This window comes from Rosa chinensis, chromosome 5, assembly GCF_002994745.2.
Source record: "Rosa chinensis cultivar Old Blush chromosome 5, RchiOBHm-V2, whole genome shotgun sequence".
Taxonomy (NCBI): Eukaryota; Viridiplantae; Streptophyta; class Magnoliopsida; order Rosales; family Rosaceae; genus Rosa; species Rosa chinensis.
In genome coordinates, this window is record NC_037092.1 from 64088140 (window position 1) to 64106374 (window position 18235).

Below are 18235 nucleotides of genomic sequence, written 5' to 3' on the forward strand. Positions count from 1 at the left end.
AATATGGAAACTTACCACAGTAATTTCTCTATATATAGAAAGTTACTATGAACAGTAATTTTAGTATTTTGGCCATAAATTTTGCATACGAACTCCGATTTAAGCGTACCAAATATGCACACGCTCGGTTTAACGTCCTCTACAACTTTCATAAAGAACATTCTCTCAAATTTTGACCCGAACAAAAAGTCAACTTTTAGGGCCACTAAAAATATCGAAACAAAGTAAAAAGTGAAAATAGTTGTCATTTACCATCCAGATGACTAGTAAACAGGTAAATTAAGATACGGAACATTACAGATCACTAGTTGGAAGAGGATGTGCGTGTTGTGGTGAGGAGACATCCTTTAATATGCTTGACTTTATACTCTAGAGAATTTAGTATCTTGAATAGGATTCTCATTTTGAATCACAGATGGTTGTGTACATGTGTATGTGCATATGTGAATGTCTTTGTGACTACAAAGATTTTAATGCTTTTGATATTATGATTGGCTCAAACAATGGTTTTTTCATCTCAGATGGAGTATATAAGAACTCAATGCAAACCAGAGGATGGGAAGCTTCTTGCGATTGGTCACTCAATGGGGATATCTTGCTATATGCAATGCTCTCACGATGCTGTATGTGCGAAGCTAAACTTTTTAATCAAATTATCTTCAACTTGTTAATCTTTACCTTCTAAATAGACACAAGGAACAATTACTGACATTATTGTTTGCTGCATAGCCTGCACTGCTCAGCTTTAGAAGATTATTGCTATGTTTCTTCCTTGACACTAAAATTACAATTTCTGTTTTTAGCTTCTGTACCTACATGTACGTTTACAAGCATAATTAGCTATAATGAGCTCATTGTACCGCCAGAGGTACCAACTCTCACCAAGGGGGTGACCTGCGGAGACAAGGCCAGGCGGGCTACCGCCCGAGCCCGGGATCGCCCCCAGATTGCTGCTGACGCGCCGCGCCAAAATAGCATCAGAAGCTCCAGACGCTGGGAATCGAAGCACATCAGTCCCACATCGAAAACAAGAAGAAGATCAACCTTCTCCTCACCTATAAAAGGTTCTCTCCTCTCTCCTCATTAATTACGCATTTACTACTCATTTATTGTTACGCTGCCTACATGCATTGACTGACTTAGGCATCGGAGAAGTGAAGACCGCCCAACGCGGTCTCCCTCTGACGCCCTGTCTCTTGTGTGACAGCTAGCGGAGGCCATCAAATCTTCAGAGTAGCGGTCCGCCCACCGGACCCTGGTTAAGCGAAAGATCGGCTACCGCCGGACTTTGAGCATTAACAGCTTCTCAAGGACGAGATTCTAGATTTGCATTAGTTGTTACTTTGGGGTCATCACTTGACTAGAGGCCTTCAAAATCATCCTAAAATTGTTTTTACCTATGGCAATATATATTGCTGTATTTCTATTTTAGAATGGCGCTCTTTGTTTTACAAGGGAGACTTCTTTAGTCTGTGGGTGAGGCCAAATTTAATTCAATTGCCCAAATAAATTGAGAATTAATGAATTTTGCGAGGTGATAAGCTTTGTCTGCACTTTGAATATTTTGACTATCTTCATGTTCTTCCTCTGCGTTCACAAACCCACCACGGAAAGAACTTTGCTTACAATCAATGTTTGAGCACATTGTTAATTAAGCTTTTTATCGTATTCACTGCTTAATTAATTTAATCCCTTGGTCTGCAACACGACTAGAGCATTCATTCTTCTTCTTTTTCTTTTTATATATATATATATATATATATATATATATCCAGAGCGGAGCTCCGCTTTGAAAATTAACGTGTGAAGTTCGAGTTTCGGGTCACTTTTCGGTCGCATATCCACATCTCGACCGTTCAGTTTTTAGGTACTAGTGTATAGATCGTCTCTGCAAATTTTCAGCCAAAATGATGATCGTTAAGGCATTGATAACTGCCTTAAAGCTAGTACGGTTCAGGTTGACAGATTCAGTCCGTCCATTGGTTTAAGCGAGTTTGATACCTTAACGATCATCAATTTGGTTGAAAATTTGCAGAGATGATCTATACACTAGTACCTAAAAATTGAACGGTCGAGATGTGGATATGCGACCGAAAAGTGACCCAAAACTCGAACTTCACACGTTAATTCCAAAGCGGAGCTCCGCTCTGGATCGGATCTGTATATATATATATATATATATATATATATATATATATTGGTTTATGCTTTGTCAACTTATGGAATGGTTTTGATGACATTGACCACACTTAGATTAAAGCTTCATGCCCAAATAAAAGTGCCACTACCGAGACTTTTCTTCTTTTAGTTTTTTTTGTTGGCACTGCTTTGAAGCTTCTTGGACCACAAATGCTCCAAAGCTGCTGCACATCATTTGACTTTGAAGCTTGTTTAATCAATTCCACAGCAAACTCTCTACTTTCTTTCTTATGTTGACACGCTGCACCAACGAACAAGATACTTGTCATCTCTTGAGATCAAGTTCTGGTCTGTCTCATTTGGTTGTCTTGATCATTTGCAAATATAAGAACTTGATGGACATGTCTTGGAATTGGCTGCCACAAAGAGTGTGCTTAATTTTGACAACTTGAGACTTGCCTTGTAATCCCACTGCCCAACTTTCTTTCTTGTTTGTCATCTTTCAATGTTAAAAGCCTCAGACTGTCTCTTTGGCTATTTTGGCCTTGTTCTTGGAATTAAATGCTTCAAAGCTTGTGTTGTGGAAGGATGTCGACTACTCCACATTCACGCGCGTTGTGCTTTTTTTCTCATTTGGCCAATGTTGTTTTTGCCCACAGGGTTTTTATTACTTGGCAAGGTTTTTCACGAGGCAACTTAGAAGTGCATAGCAGAGGCAACACTATTGACATGGAATATCCAAGGGGAAGTGTTGTAAATGATAATGACTATTCATGCAATAGGTATTGCTTAATGTATGCGATTGACAGACTCGTAATGTATGCGATTGACATACTTGTAATGTGCGATTGATTAGTATAGCTATTATATATTTCCTTTTGTATACATGATGTAACCTATATAAACTTCATGGTGAGATGAATACAATACAATTATCTAATTCTCTACAACACGTTATCAGCATGCTCATTCCTGTAGCACAAGCAGCACGCTCATTCCTGTGCAGATCAGCCTGTTTACATGCCCCAAAATGTCTTGATCGGGACCTCAGATCAAAATTCTTCCTTCATCAAAGTTGTTCGTCTCTGCCTCTTCTATCCGACCTCAAAATTTCACCCTAATTGGAGTCGTTTTGAGATCTATACACCATTCGAAGTGGGAGCTGTTCAGAAGCGAATCTGCTCCAAATTTCAACAAGTTTTAAAGATTAAAGTTCCTGCTTTCTTGTCTTTTAAATTCCTTTATTTTCTGCAGGATTTTCAATATAAGAACATGGGTTCGATTATTTAATAAAGCGGAATTGTGGGGATTCACGCTTAACGAACTAAGAGTGTTCGTATGAACTAAGAGTGTTCGTATGCTCGGAAGAGCGTCCTTAAGCATCAAATTGTGATCATATTAAAACATTATTGTTTGGTCTAATCCAAAAGAGATTCTTGGAAATTTTTTTTCTTGGTAGCATAGCTCGGAAATCTTATTATTTTAGTTTTCATGGAAGTTTAGCTCCGAAACTAATATATCTTCTCTTCTTATTTTCAGGATATCGAATGAACCTAGACTCGACTTTTCCATGCTTGACTCAACAGGCTCGGATTACCACAGTTGGGTAACCGATGTTGAGAACCACCTCACTTCAAAGGGAATATTACCCATAATCCAGGCACCTAATCCGAATCGTGTGTTCGTGCGAACACCTACAAAACATGCTCAAGCAGTTATCTTGATGCGACGCCATATGGACAAGGCACTCAAATTGGAGTATATGTCGATCAAGGATGCAAGAGAGCTATGGGTAGTGCTAGAAGAGCGCTTTGGCAATGTCCAAGATTCCCTCATCCCTGACTTGAAGGTTCAATGGAACAATCTGCGCTTTGCTGATTTCAAGTCTGTTGCTGAATATAATTCAGAAACTCTTCACCTATAGTCCATGTTGAGGTTTTGTGGACAACCTATCACAGAGCAAGAGCTAATTGAGAAAACTCTCTCCACCTTCCCCGTTTCAGCCATTGTGGTATCAAAGCAATGCTGCACTGAAGTCAATGCTGGATGGATCATGAGGTTTCATCAGCTTATCAATCTCATATCTGTAGCTGAGAAACATGATAACATACTCGTGAGAAATTATAATTCAAGGCCCATTGGAACTAAAAGCGTTCATGAGGTGAATTATAATACACCCAAAAGAGGGCGCAAGGAGCGGAACCCTGAGAATAAGGGATATGAGGGACGTATGGGTCCATATAACCACCCTAATAAGGAAGGAAACCTGTTGGTACGGATACACGTGGTGGCAATGCCACATGTGGGAGAGGTGGTCGTGGTATCCCTGGTCGTGGTGGTGGCGCTATGACTCTTGGTGGAGGTGTCATGGGTCGTGGTGGTGGCACCAACCCTCCTAGGGAACGCCCACAACGTGCACCTCAGTTAAAGGGAGGCAACCACAATGACATGTGTCATCGATGTGGATCAAGTAAGCATTGGTTTAAGCAATGCAAGGCAAGCGAGCAACTAGCTTCAAGATATAGGCATACAGGGACCTGAGGGAGCAAGAAGTGTACCTTGCAGAAGAAGAAGAAGAAGAAAATGGTGGAGACATCCATATCACCATAGAAGACTTCAAAGTTGGCGATGAAGTGCACAAGGATACCGCAGACTTTGATTAGATTAGTCCTTTTATTTTCCAAGAATTTTTGTAATGGCAATATGCCTTAGTCAATAAATGACAATTGTATTAAACTCTTTCTTATGTGGTGTACCCAATGAAATATGATGTCTAGGACAGTCATTGAGATTAATGGTACTTAAGAGAGCCTCGCTCCACCAACATCTCTCTCTAATTTCCTGGTCATATTTGATTGGAGTTACCAAACGGATAGATTGACTACAATGTGTCTTAGTTTGATTTTATTTTGGATTAGACTTTTTGGGACCTTTGATGTAATCATTGGTTATCTTTAATAATAAAGTATCGTATTATTATTCGATGTCATGGACATGTTTTAATTCCGAACTTTATTATTTTTCAGTATGCTTCCTGAAGAGTTGGAATGCCTTGTTGATAGTGGCACCACACATACTATATTGCGACATAGGCAACTATTTCTATGTATGACGCCTAGTCAATCTTCTGTGACTACGATGGCTGGATCATCACAATTGATTCATGGTCGAGGATCAGCTCAATTTATGTTGCCAAATGGCACAAGTATTAATGTCACCGAAGCTCTATATGCTCCTAGGGCTAGAAGGACCCTATTAAGTTTTAAAGATATAAGAGCCAATGGTTTTCATGTGGAAACACATTACGAGAATGGACAAGAGTTCATCTGCATCACTTCTAATGACTACGGACATAAACGAGTATTAGAGCAACTTATGTGTCGATCTAGTGGGTTGTATGCAACTACTATTCGAATTATTGAATCCAACCATGTCATGGAAGATGACTTATGGGATTCTGACATATATAGGCTTTGGCATGACTGTTTGGGACACCCAGGTCGTGATATGATGACCATTTGAGACTTCACACGGACATCCATTTTTCAAAACGAAAAGAAGTCAGAACCAAAATTCGATCCAAGGTAGGGTTGGTTCCTTTTTCTACTTCTAAAGTCAATTGTGACTTCGTGGCTCAACCGGATACTTCCCTGGTTGCTTATAAAGCCCATCTTTCGTTTTGCAAAGCCTGCTCTGTAGCAAAATTAGGATTGAGACCATCCTATGCAAAGGACACTAAATAAAATATTCCATTCTTACAAAGAATCCAAGGTGATATTTGTGGACCTATTCAACAAACTTGCGGACCATTTAGATATTTTATGGTGTTGGTTGATGCATCGACACGATAGTCACATGTCATGCTATTGTCCACAAGAAATGCTGCATTCGCTAAACTCCTAGCACAAATCATTAAATTAAGGGCTCACCACCCTGATCATCCCATTAAGTCAATTCGTCTTGACAATGCTGGAGAGTTTACATCAAAAACGTTTGATGACTATTGCATGTCCATTGGGATTGAGGTTGAATACCTTGTTCCTCATGTTCACACCCAAAATGGTCTTGCAGAAGCTGCCATTAAAAGACTTCAAATGGTCGCTAGAGCATTGGTTATGCGCACCAATCTCCCTGTTTCTGCTTGGGGCTATGCAATATTGCATGCAGCTGTGCTCATTCGTCTGAGGCCTACTACCACTCAACCCTTTTCTGTGTCCCAGATGGTTACTGGATATGAGCCTGATGTCTCACACTTAAGCATATTTGGGTGTACAGTTTATGTGTCAATTGCGCCGCCACAGCGCACCAAAATGGGTCCTCAAAGAAGATTAGACATTTATATTGGATATGATTCTCCAACCATTATCCTCTACTTAGAACCCTTGACAGGCGATCTATTTACCGCTAGATTTGCGGATTGTCACTTTGATGAGACAATCTTCCCGTCATTAGGGGGAGATAGGAACAATAATATTCAACAGGAACAACACACTACTACAAAAAATAGCTTTAATGACATTTGAAAAACGTCCTTAAAAACTTACCATGACACTTTGAAAAAACGTCATCTATCAAGGAGTCATTGTAAGTCATCTATAAGGACGTTGGAAAAAAGTCCTCTAATGTCTATTAGGACACTTGAAAAACGTCATTATTTCTTAAAAAAACTGTCATCTAATGTCTATTAAGACACTTTTCAAACGTCCTCGTATATAATAAAAGCGTCCTCTCATGTCTACTAGGATGTGATAAACGCTAGGGCTGGGCACGGGCCGGGACGGGCCGGTTACTGACTGATATCGAGCCCGATACAGAAAATATTATTCGGGACAGTACGGGACGGGATTACGGTTTTTCAAGGTTGGTACCGAAGGTACCGAAACCGACTGGGATCGGGTCGGGCTCGGGCCCAAGTCAGGATACCCGATTCCTTTTTCTTTTCTGTTTTTCCCCACTTTTCTGTTTTTCCCCACACAGATGATCACATTATTTGATTCAAACTGTGGATCTGAATGAACTAATTCAGTAATAATCCACTCAACAATACTATAAACAAGTGGAAACCGGAACAAGACCACCCCACATCATAGATATAGAATCTACTGCAACCAAAATATGTCATATTGAACGATTAAGCCGAAATCACATTATGCAGAAACAAGTGGTCAATTACAAACAGGTAAAAACATGGATTTTCTATAGTACCTTGAGCAGTGTATCCACGCTCACATCGATCCCTGAGAAAAGGAAAGTCTTGCGAACCAAATATACCATTCTAATACCAGAAAGAATCATCATTTTGCTTGATCTCAACCAAGTCCAGAACTCAAACCACAAGATTTGCATCAACGTAGCACATAATTCAAGTGGCAATTCCGATATAAAACATCACAATTCACAAATCTGAGGCCGTAACAAAAATTTAAAGATCCATCTGATAAAATAAAGAGAGACCCGTAGCTTGTAATAGATCCAAAGGAGCGAAATTATGAGAAGAATTCAGTAACTCCTGAAGAAATTGGAAACCCTTGCGAAAGAGGACGAGATACTGAACCCCAGATCTTCAACTCTCCCTCCACACCTTCGATTCTCCTCGATTTCAAATTCAAAATCAAATCGATTTCATATGGCACAGTTCGAACAGATTAGCGAGTACCAAGCCTCCTTGATTGTTGATGATGACGAAAAAAGCCACGATTCCGGGTCAGACTGCTCCAAATCGAGCTCCTCCTCAGTTGTTTCTGATCTGTTCGAAAGTAAGGTCGAGGATGGTGCTTGAAGCCTTGAATCCTCACAATAAAGTAAGGATTGGGGATCGGGCTTGCTGTGTGAAGGGAAATTGGAAAGATATTGGGGATCGGGCTTGTTGTGCCTGTGTGAAGGGAAATTGGAAAGAAATTGGGGATCGAGGATTTAGATGAAGAACAGAAGAAGAATTGGAGAGTGGAGATTAGAGAAGAGAGTGGAGATCGATCGATGTCTTTGGAGGTTTGGAGAGTGGAGACTGGACTAGAAGAATTGGGGATCGATCGGCTTAGGGCCTTAGGCCGTTTAGTTTAGGTCAAATTGTTTTGATCAAGTGTGGTCATTCCTTTGTGTTCCCACAAACTACCCAATCAAAGCCAATCAAGTAATATAAAAAATTAAAGATTTAATTTAATTAATTTTACTGGGACGGGACGGGATCAATCGGTTTCGACTAAGCTAGTACCGGTATCGGGCCCGTTTCCACGGGACGGGACGGGACGGGCCCAATAGTAAATTTCAGAATTTGGTCTCGGCCCGTACCGACTGATTTCGGGACGGTTTCGGAACGGTACCGGGACTTCTGTTTTGGGTGCCCAGCCCTAATAAACGCATCCTCATAACTAAAAGAAAGCGTCATCTAATGTCTATTAGGACACAAAAAAAGTCCTTAAAAGTTCAAAGAGAAACAAAAAAAAAATAATTATAATCCACCTTCACTTTTATTAAACAAAATCATATATTTGTCTCTAAAATACAGTAGGAATGGATATACAATACCAGATAATTGTTAAATCTTTAGGATTACAAAGTTCCTAACAAGTTTCTATACTGCCAATGTTACTATCAAAGTTGCCAGCAACAATGCTAATGCAGCCAGTGCAGCACCAATGCATATCTTCATGTATTATGTTAAAGAGAAAGGACTTCCTGCAAAAACAAAACACTTGTTCAATAATAACTATATTTTAGAATAATTAAGTGATACTTGAGCAACAACTACTATAAACTAGGCTTACACATACCAGCATCTATAGGTACTCTTTAATTACCTTATGAATAATTACCTTATGAACAACTACTATAAACTAGGCTTATACATACCAGGTACTCTTTAATTACCTTATGAAATAATATAATCCAAGTCCTACATGGTAAACTAAAAGCGTATAACAATACATGGATATATACTATCAGTGCACCATCAACATACCAACTCGCAAAAATTAAAGAGCCAAATTTAGAATAAGTAAACTTACAAGTGTTAAGACAGCAGTTATTTCCAACAAAACAACATTATTTGCAGTCTCGATCCATAGCCTCATCTAAAATTACCGAGTCTTCTTTGAGTAGCATGCAAGTGACAAGACCTGAATGTGGAAAGAAGTAAGATAATAAACTACTTAATGGTTGCAATAAAAAAGTGGTATAAAACTTAAGACTTAAAAGTTGTACCAGGGCATATAAGTGTTTCAATTTTTATTATAGAAATTTAGACAAAAGAACCAACTAATATTGGTAATCATAAACTTGTACAAGTGTCAATAGGTCTAGGATACACTAGACAAAATTTACTTGATCTCCTTGGCCCATCTTCTTTTTGTGTCTTTAGATTTCAATCAAGCTTTGGATCTTTCATTCCCTTGACAGAATTATGTTCAGGAGTTGCTGATCCAAGATGCAATAACCATTTATCAGCTGTTTTATTGAGTTTTCAATGAAAAACTAGCATAAGTAACCTCACTCTCAAACAAAACTAGAAAAGAAAAGAAAAATTGAACGTGTAAATCAATTCTTCACCGAACTGAACTTGGCTAAATCAATTCTCTATTGTGCAACACTTAAATTGTATCTATCAAGGCAACAATGTTTTGTATTTAATTACCACCTAAAGTTTTTTTTTTTTTTTTGGAGAAAACCTAAAGAAACTTGCTCTGATCTAAAGTAAAAAACTTTGTAAGGTATAAATGATCATGCAGTACCTCTGAACTTCACCAAATTTTGTAGGCTGTAAGCCTGTAATTGATTCCTAAAGGACTCCTCCATTGAAAGCCCCTACATGTACACTGCCAGTTTAAAGGAAAAAAATCATATAGGACAGAACTTATCTATAGCTCATAAATCATGTTTCAGTTGGAGGACTTAAGAACCTACATCAAAGATAAATACACAACAAATAATAGATTAAGAATAAATTATTAGAGACAGATAGAAGTACCTCGAGTCCAAATTACATTCCACGAGATAAGCCTTTGTCACAACAACAATACTTATGCTGTTGTTATCATCACCACTTGTGCAATTGCTATCATCACCATGTTTGATAACAATTGCAGCAGTACCAACAAAACCTAATATCACATGCACACTAGAGAATATGACCAAAAGCAAAGAACAAGGAAGGAGAAAGAGGAAACTTACAAACAACAACAGTTAGCAATTCATCATAAGTAAAACTGACGAAAAATAAAACAGAAGCATATTGCAGCAACAAAGATTGCACATTTATAGCCAAAAAAAAAATAGAATAAACAAAAATGTCAAGAATTTTACACCAAAAACCACACAACATTGCAGCAAACTTATTTCTCCCGAAATCCATGCAATATTTACAATTACAATAGTATAAGTATATCCTCTGATAGAACAAACATTGACCCTATAAGAAATAAAAATAAATGCATATATCCTGATACCCAGTAGTCATAGACATTATATTACATGTTCACATAAGCAAGAACATAATAATAGATACCTTGATTGTCATAAGGAGCCAGATCTGACCCAGGGATGGGTTTGGTGACAATGAATATCTCTCTTCTTTTTCTTCCTTGCACTTGCCAATACAAATACAACTGAAAAGTGCAAAGACTCAAGATTTTCTACAAGAAAAATCTTAAACTATCAACAAGAATAGTTTGTACACAAAAATCTCTAAAACCAATTCAAAACATAAACTCTTCTTGAATTTTCATCTTTGATTGACTAAGGATTCCACTCCTCAGCTATTCTATGACTGGATTTTGGATGGCAGGGAAGAAAATTAGGGTTTTACCGAGTGATGAGGAATAGTGATGGTCGATGCACCAAGATGAGAAAGAGTAGAGAACTGCTTACTGATAGGACGAAATTAAGTGAAAATTTGATAATGAAATTGAGGGAAGGTGACAGAGAAGGGTTTGCATCTGAGAGGGAACGCGAAAAAGGCTAAAGCAATTTGGGGGAAAGTGTTCCAAGTTCCAACTACAGCATAGAGACGTATAGAGTGGATCGAATGCCTTTTATATTTTTTGTGTTCAACTATTAAGGTTTTAGGGTATTCTGTGGTTCGAACCCCAAACCTCTGAGGCTGTTTAGACGCGTTGGCTTTTGCGCAACATCTCCTGTTTTTGCTTTTGAAGTGCTACCGTGCCGTTGACGTCGTAACATGGGTACAAGGACATCGAGTTAAAAAAAAGGTCCTTAAAAAAATTAGTGGGTGTCCCCAAAATGGTTTTCTGTAGCAGTGACAGGAATTGTCGTGGTCTATCCCCACTTTGTCTCATCTTGATCCCCGAACCGCACAGTCCAAAATTGAAGTGCAGAGAATTCTCGATCTTTAGAATGTAGCAACCTCTATGCCTGATGCGTTTTCTGATATCGCTAAAGTGACAACATCACATATACCTGCTACAAACGTGCCTGAGAGGATTGATGTCCCTAAAAATCATGGACTTGGCGCCACCCCTAGGGGTATTAGGCATGGCGCCTCCACCACTAATAGTGATGGCAATGTGGCTCAGGCCGGGCACCCAGCAAGGAAACGTGGGAGGCCCAAAGGGTCAATGGATTCTTGCCCGAGAAAGAAAGCAAGTTTGGCACAGAAAGATCCATTAATCATCGACATAAATAACTGGTCTCATGAGGATATTCCGGATTATGGTTATATCCAAGAGACATCATTGGGGGACGCTCTAATATTAGAACCAATTCCAAGGAATAGGGAGATCTTCATGAATTACACTAGTGTAAATGAGATGTTGAATCGAGATTCTATTATCCTTGATGATGTGTTTGCATATTCTATTGCTGAAGGAATTATAGAACACGATGATATCGAACCTCGCTCCATTGAGGAATGTCAACGAAGAGCAGACTGGCCTAAATGGAAAGATGCGATCCAGGTTGAATTGGATTCACTAACAAAGAGACAGGTATTTGGGCCTATAACGTTGACACCCCCAAGTATAAAGCATGTTGGCCATAAATAGGTCTTTGTTAGAAAACGTAATAAGAAACATGAGGTTGTTAGATACAAAACCCGCCTTGTGGCGCAAGGTTTCTCACAACGCCCTATAATCGACTACGAGGAGACATATTCTCCCTTAATGGACGTTATAACGTTCCGCTACCTTGTCAGTTTGGTAGTTTCCGAAAAACTTGACATGCAGCTTATGGATATGGTTACAGCATATCTCTATAGGGATCTAGATTCAGAGATATATATGAAGGTTCTAGATGGACTTCAATTACCCAAGTCAAGTGGCTCTAAACCACGGAGCGTGTTTTCAATAAGATTGAGACGCTCACTATATGGATTGAAACAATCCGGACGGATGTGGTATAACCGTCTAAGTGACTACTTAATTGGGAAGGGATATGTCAACAATGAAATATACCCATGCGTGTTTATAAGGAGGACAAGTTACAGATTTGCAATTGTAGCCGCTTATGTCGATGACATGAACCTAATTGGAACTCTAGATGAGTTAAAGGAAACTGCTAAGTACTTGAAATCCGAATTTGAGATGAAAGATCACGGGAAAACATGGTTTTCCCTCTGACTAGAACTCGAGCACAGTAGTGATGGGATTATGATCCATCAGTCAGCATATACTCAAAAATTATTAAGGCGCTTTAATGAAGATAAAGCAAAACCTGTGAGTACTCTCATGATCGGTCGTAGTCTTGAGCCTGAAAAAGATCCGTTTCGTCCAAGGTATGAGGATGAAGACTTATTAGAGACTGAAGTGCCCTATCTAAGTGGAATAGGCGCATTATTGTACTTAGCTCAATGTACAAGACCGGACATCTCATTCGCAGTGAACTTGTTAGCTGGACACAGTTCTGCGCCAACACGCTGCCATTGGATTGGCATAAAGACAATCTTTCGATACTTAAGAGGTACGATTGATATGGGCTTGTTCTATCCCTATAGAGAGAAAAGAAATAACGGAAGTGTGGGATCGGACTCCACAAGGCAAAACGCCACCTTCCGTGCTCCTCCTCCCGTCCATCAAAATGACAACGATGTCTTGATGGGTTTTGCTGATGCATGGTATCTCTCTGACCCTCACAAAGGTCGCTCCCAAATGGGTTATGTCTTTACCATGGGAAGCACGACGATATCTTGGAGTTCTACAAAGCAGAACCTTGTTGCTACTTCCTCAAATCATGCAGAGATTATCGCTCTACATGAAGCCGTGCGAGAATGCATATGCCTAAGGTCTGTAGTTAGACACATTCGAGGAACTTGTGGTTTGAAGTCTACCACAGATGAACCTACATGCATTTATGAAGATAATGCAGCTTGTATTGAGCAAATGAAGTTAGGTTTCATCAAGGGCGACAACACCAAGCATATATCGCCTAAGTTCTTTTACAATCAGCAACAACAAACACTTCTAAATATTGAAGTGAATCAAATCCATTCAGAGGATAATGTAGCGGACTTGTTTACCAAGTCGTTACCTAAATCCACCTTCGAGAAATATGTGAAGAGCATAAGATTAAGAAAGTTATCCGAACTCCCATAATTGTAGAAATCAGGGGGAGACCTTGACCTCAGGAGGAGGTATGATGTCTACATGTTCAATCTCGAAGAGTGAAGGACGTGTTGTGCTCTTTTTGCCCTTCGACCAAGGTTATTTTTGTTCCACAGGGTTTTTGTTACATGGCAAGGTTTTTAGTGTGGCAACGATCAAAACGTCATCACCGAGTTTGAGCGGCACAAGGGGGAGTGTTGAAGGATGTTGACTACTCCACATTCAAGCGCGTTGTACTCTTTTTCTCCTTCGACCAAGGTTATTTTTTCCCACATTTTTATTACTTGGCAAGGTTTTTGACGAGGCAACTTAGAAGCGCATAGCAGAGGCAACACTATTGATATGGAATATCCAAGGGGGAGTGTTGTAAATGATAATGACTATTCATGCAATATGTATTGCTTAATGTATGCGATTGACAGACTTGTAATGTATGCGATTGACAAACTCGTAATGTATGCGATTGACATACTTGTAATGTGCGATTGATTAGTAAAGCTATTATGTATTGCCTTTTGTATACATAATGTAACCCTATATATATAAACCTCATGGTGAGATTAATACAATACAATTATCCAATTCTCTACAACATGTATTTAATTTTAACAAGTTTGTTTCCTGTGCAGGTTCAAGTCGGACCAGGTGATAGTAGTCACAGTAGTGTCAAAGTCTCAAAACTTCATTCTAAAGGTGAGCTTCTTCTTTAGAGTGTTAGTTTAGAGTCTGCTGCAGAATTGTATTTATTTTGACAGCCTCTTTCCATGTCTTTGCAGGTGGATGCGAGAAGAGCAACTATAGTGCGGCCAAGTATCAGAACTCCAGGATTCAAACTCAAGGGTGAGGCTTTCTTTTTGTTTACCCACTGGTTTTTTTAGAATAGATGTTTTGGAATGGAAGTTGGGACTGGCTCTTTTTGGCTATGGTGTTTTGAAAGGATGCAAAGGGTAATTATATGTGGTGTTTAAGTTAAGTTGACAGAATTCTCTCATTTTATATTGAACCAAGACCCTCTATGGAAGAGAGGCTTGGATGGTAATTCACAAAGGGCCCCCTGCCAATTTCAGTGTATTAACACTGCTGAGGACAGTAGTTGTTCTATATAGGTTTCTACTCTATAGTTATGATACTGCACTTTTACTGCAGTTGATAGAGTTGAGTAGTGTGTTTGTGACATGACTTCCATGTGGATGATTGCAAGGATATGGATTTAGTTGCTAGTCGAACTCACAATTTTATTTATTTATTTTGGTTTAAACAGATTGTTCTAATGTTTACTGTCAAGTAGTCAGAAGGTTGTAGTACGTATCATGTTCTGAAGATGAAGATCATACTCTTTTGTTAAGAAGTCAACTGTACCTTGCGTTAATGCTAGAATTGTTATGATATTTGTTTACTTTGTGAGTTGATGTGGCTATTAAGTTTTTGACATTTGGTTCCTTAACTTAATTGTGTGTTTTCAACCATTTATTTATACATATTGCTGACTATTGATCTGTTTCTTTCAGGCAATGGCTCCTCGGTCTAACAACACAGCCAAAGCTAAAGCAATAGCACTAAGGATTAAGGCACTGCAAATGAAAAGAGGTACAAAAAACAGTGTCGAAACTAGTTGTTGAAGAGACTGATGCACCACCTAAATCTGCCTTCACCAAACATGATCAATATATAGTATCAATGTTTTTTAGGTTCCATTTGTTGATCATGGCAACTGTTATGGGTTATTGAACTGATGTTTACTAAGTTTAGCTCCATTATGGATGTATGTATAGGTGCAGTAACAGATTAATCCATTCAGACAATTTTCTGAATGGATTAATCTGTTACTGCACTAAAACAACAACAAAATGAAATCCATACACATTTGAGTGAGCCATTTATGTGCTAATTGCTCCGCCACAATGCTCTATGATAGGTCCTTACAGACTAATGGGCAACTCAGTTGGATTTGAGACTCCTACAATCGTCTGTCACTTAATGCCCTTGCAAGGCGATATTTTCACTGCTAGATTTGTGGGTTGTCACTTTGATGAGACAGTCTTCCCATCGTTAGAGGGAGATAAGAACACAAATATTCATCAGGAACGACATGAATTGTCTTGGTATGTCCCTAGTATGTCTCATCTCGATCCCTGTTAAAGTGACGAGATCACACATCTGCTGCAAATATGCATGCAAGGAAGGATGTCACTACGAAAGGACGTAGCGCCACCCTACACGGAGATAGGCATGGTGCCAACGCCATAGAGAGTGACACTCTGGCGTTATAGCCCATGGCCCCAGCTAGGATGCATGGGAGGTCTGCGGGTTCGAAGGATACTTTGGCACAAACCAATCCTTGGATCATCAACACTCAAAATCCATCTCATGAGTATCTTCCGAATTATGGTTATCGTTGGGGGATGCCTCAACGTTAGAACCTATTCCTGAGGATATAGAAGTCTTTGAAAATTACACTAGTGTACATGAGACTTGAGATAGAAACTCCATCATAATTGATGATGTAATTGTGCATTTCGTTGTGCATGAGTTTGTTGAGTCCGATGATATTGAACCACGCTCCATTGATGAATGAATGCCAAAGTAGAGAAATTTGGCCGAAATGGAAAGATACGATCCAGGTTAAGTTGGATTCTCTAACGAAGAGGAATACTTGATTGGGAAGGGATATGCCCACGCGTTTCCGTAACAAGTCTCGGATTCCATCGCGGTTCATGTTGGACATGATCTTCATTGGAAGCCCTTAAGGAGTTAAGGAAAACCGTTGAACACTTGAAATCCGAGTTTGAGATGAGGGATTTTGGGAGAACACGATTATGTCTCAGTTTGGAACTTGATCATCATGTTGATAGATGCTTAGGCATTTTGACAAGGTCAAACCTTCAAGCAACCCCATGATCGTCCGTAGTCTTGATCCTGAAAAAGATTCTCTTCGTCCAAAGGATGTGATGAAAATGTGCTAAAGGCAGAAGTGTCTTACTTAAGTACAATAGGCGCATTATTGTACTTAGCTAAATGCACAAGACTGAACATCTCATTTGCAGTAAACTTGTTAGTTAAGGTATACCTCTGAACCAACACGACGCCATTCAAGCAGCTGGGCGATGACTCATGATATGTCAATGACTCAAGAATCATAGATCAATGAATTTAGTAGGAAAGCTACCTGAAATAGTCAATGACTCAAGATATGGCCAGTTTTTTGCTGCTTCTTCAAAGTCATTAACTAGTATGTTGTTGTCCCAAACTGGTAGAACAAGTCTTTTGAGATTCCGGGTTCTGTAAAAGAGAAAACTAGTCAAATTTATGTTTCATCAAATAACCTTTTTAGAACATTTTTGGGAAGTGTGAACATTAACCTTTCAGAAATACAAACCAAGTGCTGACTTGTTATGTATGCGTAGAAGTGGAAAGTCAAGCAAAATATAGTTCCACCACTTAAACTGAAAACACTATTCACAATATCCATAACCCTCTGGTTAGACTGCCCGAGCTCTCGATTGAAGTTCTTGGCCTCCAGCTTACTTAAGTCAACTATCTCCCAGAGGTAGGGTTCCGAAGTTGCTTCCCGCCAAGATTTGCTAACAGATGCCCCACAGATTAATTCCACAACATTCAGTGTCATGAATATACGTACAAGTATATCTTTATCCAGGTCTGCCCATCTGTCAAATCTTGAGTTTTTGTTTGTCATCATTGTAGACAAGAAGTGGCTGAAACCATCAAGGATCAAAACAGGATACAGTGTAAGCGTAAAGAATCAATGATCAAAATCAAACATTGAAGGGATTCATTAAAAACCTCTACTTTTTGTTTGGAGGTCTCGACAAAAAGTATATGTATTCTTCTCACATCGATGTTGCCAATTCTCTACAAACTTTTTGTTTGGGTTCTTCTCACATATACATTTATAACATAATAAATGTGAGAAGAATTGATAATCCTTCCATAAGGGAAAACTGATGAGTTAAAATGACAGACAGTCACTTAGTGAAGAAACAAAAACTATATGTCAACAATGCTTTGAGAGACAAACTACAATTAGCAATGAAGCTTCGAGAACACAGTATAATCGCAACAAAGCTTTGAGAATATACTATAATCATTTACGAAGCTTCCAGAACATTCCAAATAATTTAGGTTTGAAATACTTGGATTTTATCAAGGATAACATTATATAAAGATACACATGATCCGTATTAAATTTGAGAAACTTTCTGTGAACCAATACCTGAGATTCTGTTGACAAATCAACCGTGAATATCAACTTGCCTTTCCTGATATGATAAATGAAATTCGTTATTGATCATTAATGAACTCTACTCAGATTGAATATACTCACTGAAGTCAATCACATCATATCTAAAGCAGTATGTAAAGAATCTGAAAATCCTCTAAAATAACTTAACCAAAGAAGCTAACACAAAATACGCGTGTTAACTTTTCACAGACAACAAGTGACACTCATATGAAGCATTTTGAACAACTTGAGACTACAGACTTTTCCTAATTCTAGTCGAAGAAGGCCTACGTTACTGAGTTTCACT

The 18235-nt window shown here is 38.9% G+C and overlaps 1 protein-coding gene across 1 annotated transcript; it reads right to left on the minus strand.

Moving 5' to 3' along the window:
* Positions 1 to 10026: 10026 nt before the first annotated feature.
* On the minus strand, positions 10027 to 17382 carry LOC112163827 (F-box/LRR-repeat protein At3g48880-like). The gene is made up of 4 exons (XM_024300082.1): positions 17048 to 17382; positions 16855 to 16967; positions 10119 to 10235; positions 10027 to 10034 (listed from the first exon to the last, which is right to left on the minus strand). The coding sequence occupies exons 1-4, from the start codon at positions 17380 to 17382 to the stop codon at positions 10027 to 10029; spliced, it is 573 nt and encodes a 190-aa protein (XP_024155850.1).
* Positions 17383 to 18235: the final 853 nt, after the last annotated feature.

Bases quoted from the DNA above. Each gene is read 5' to 3' on its own strand.
- LOC112163827 (XM_024300082.1), bottom strand. From the start codon at position 17,382: ATGACAAACAAAAACTCAAGATTTGACAGATGGGCAGACCTGGATAAA. The intron at 16,968-17,047 runs GTTAATGTTCAC...TCTCTTTTACAG, and splicing joins TTGGTTTGTATTTCTGAAAG to AACCCGGAATCTCAAAAGAC. The intron at 10,236-16,854 runs GTAGCTTTCCTA...ATGTGATATTAG, and splicing joins TGAGTCATTGACTATTTCAG to GTTTTGTTGGTACTGCTGCA.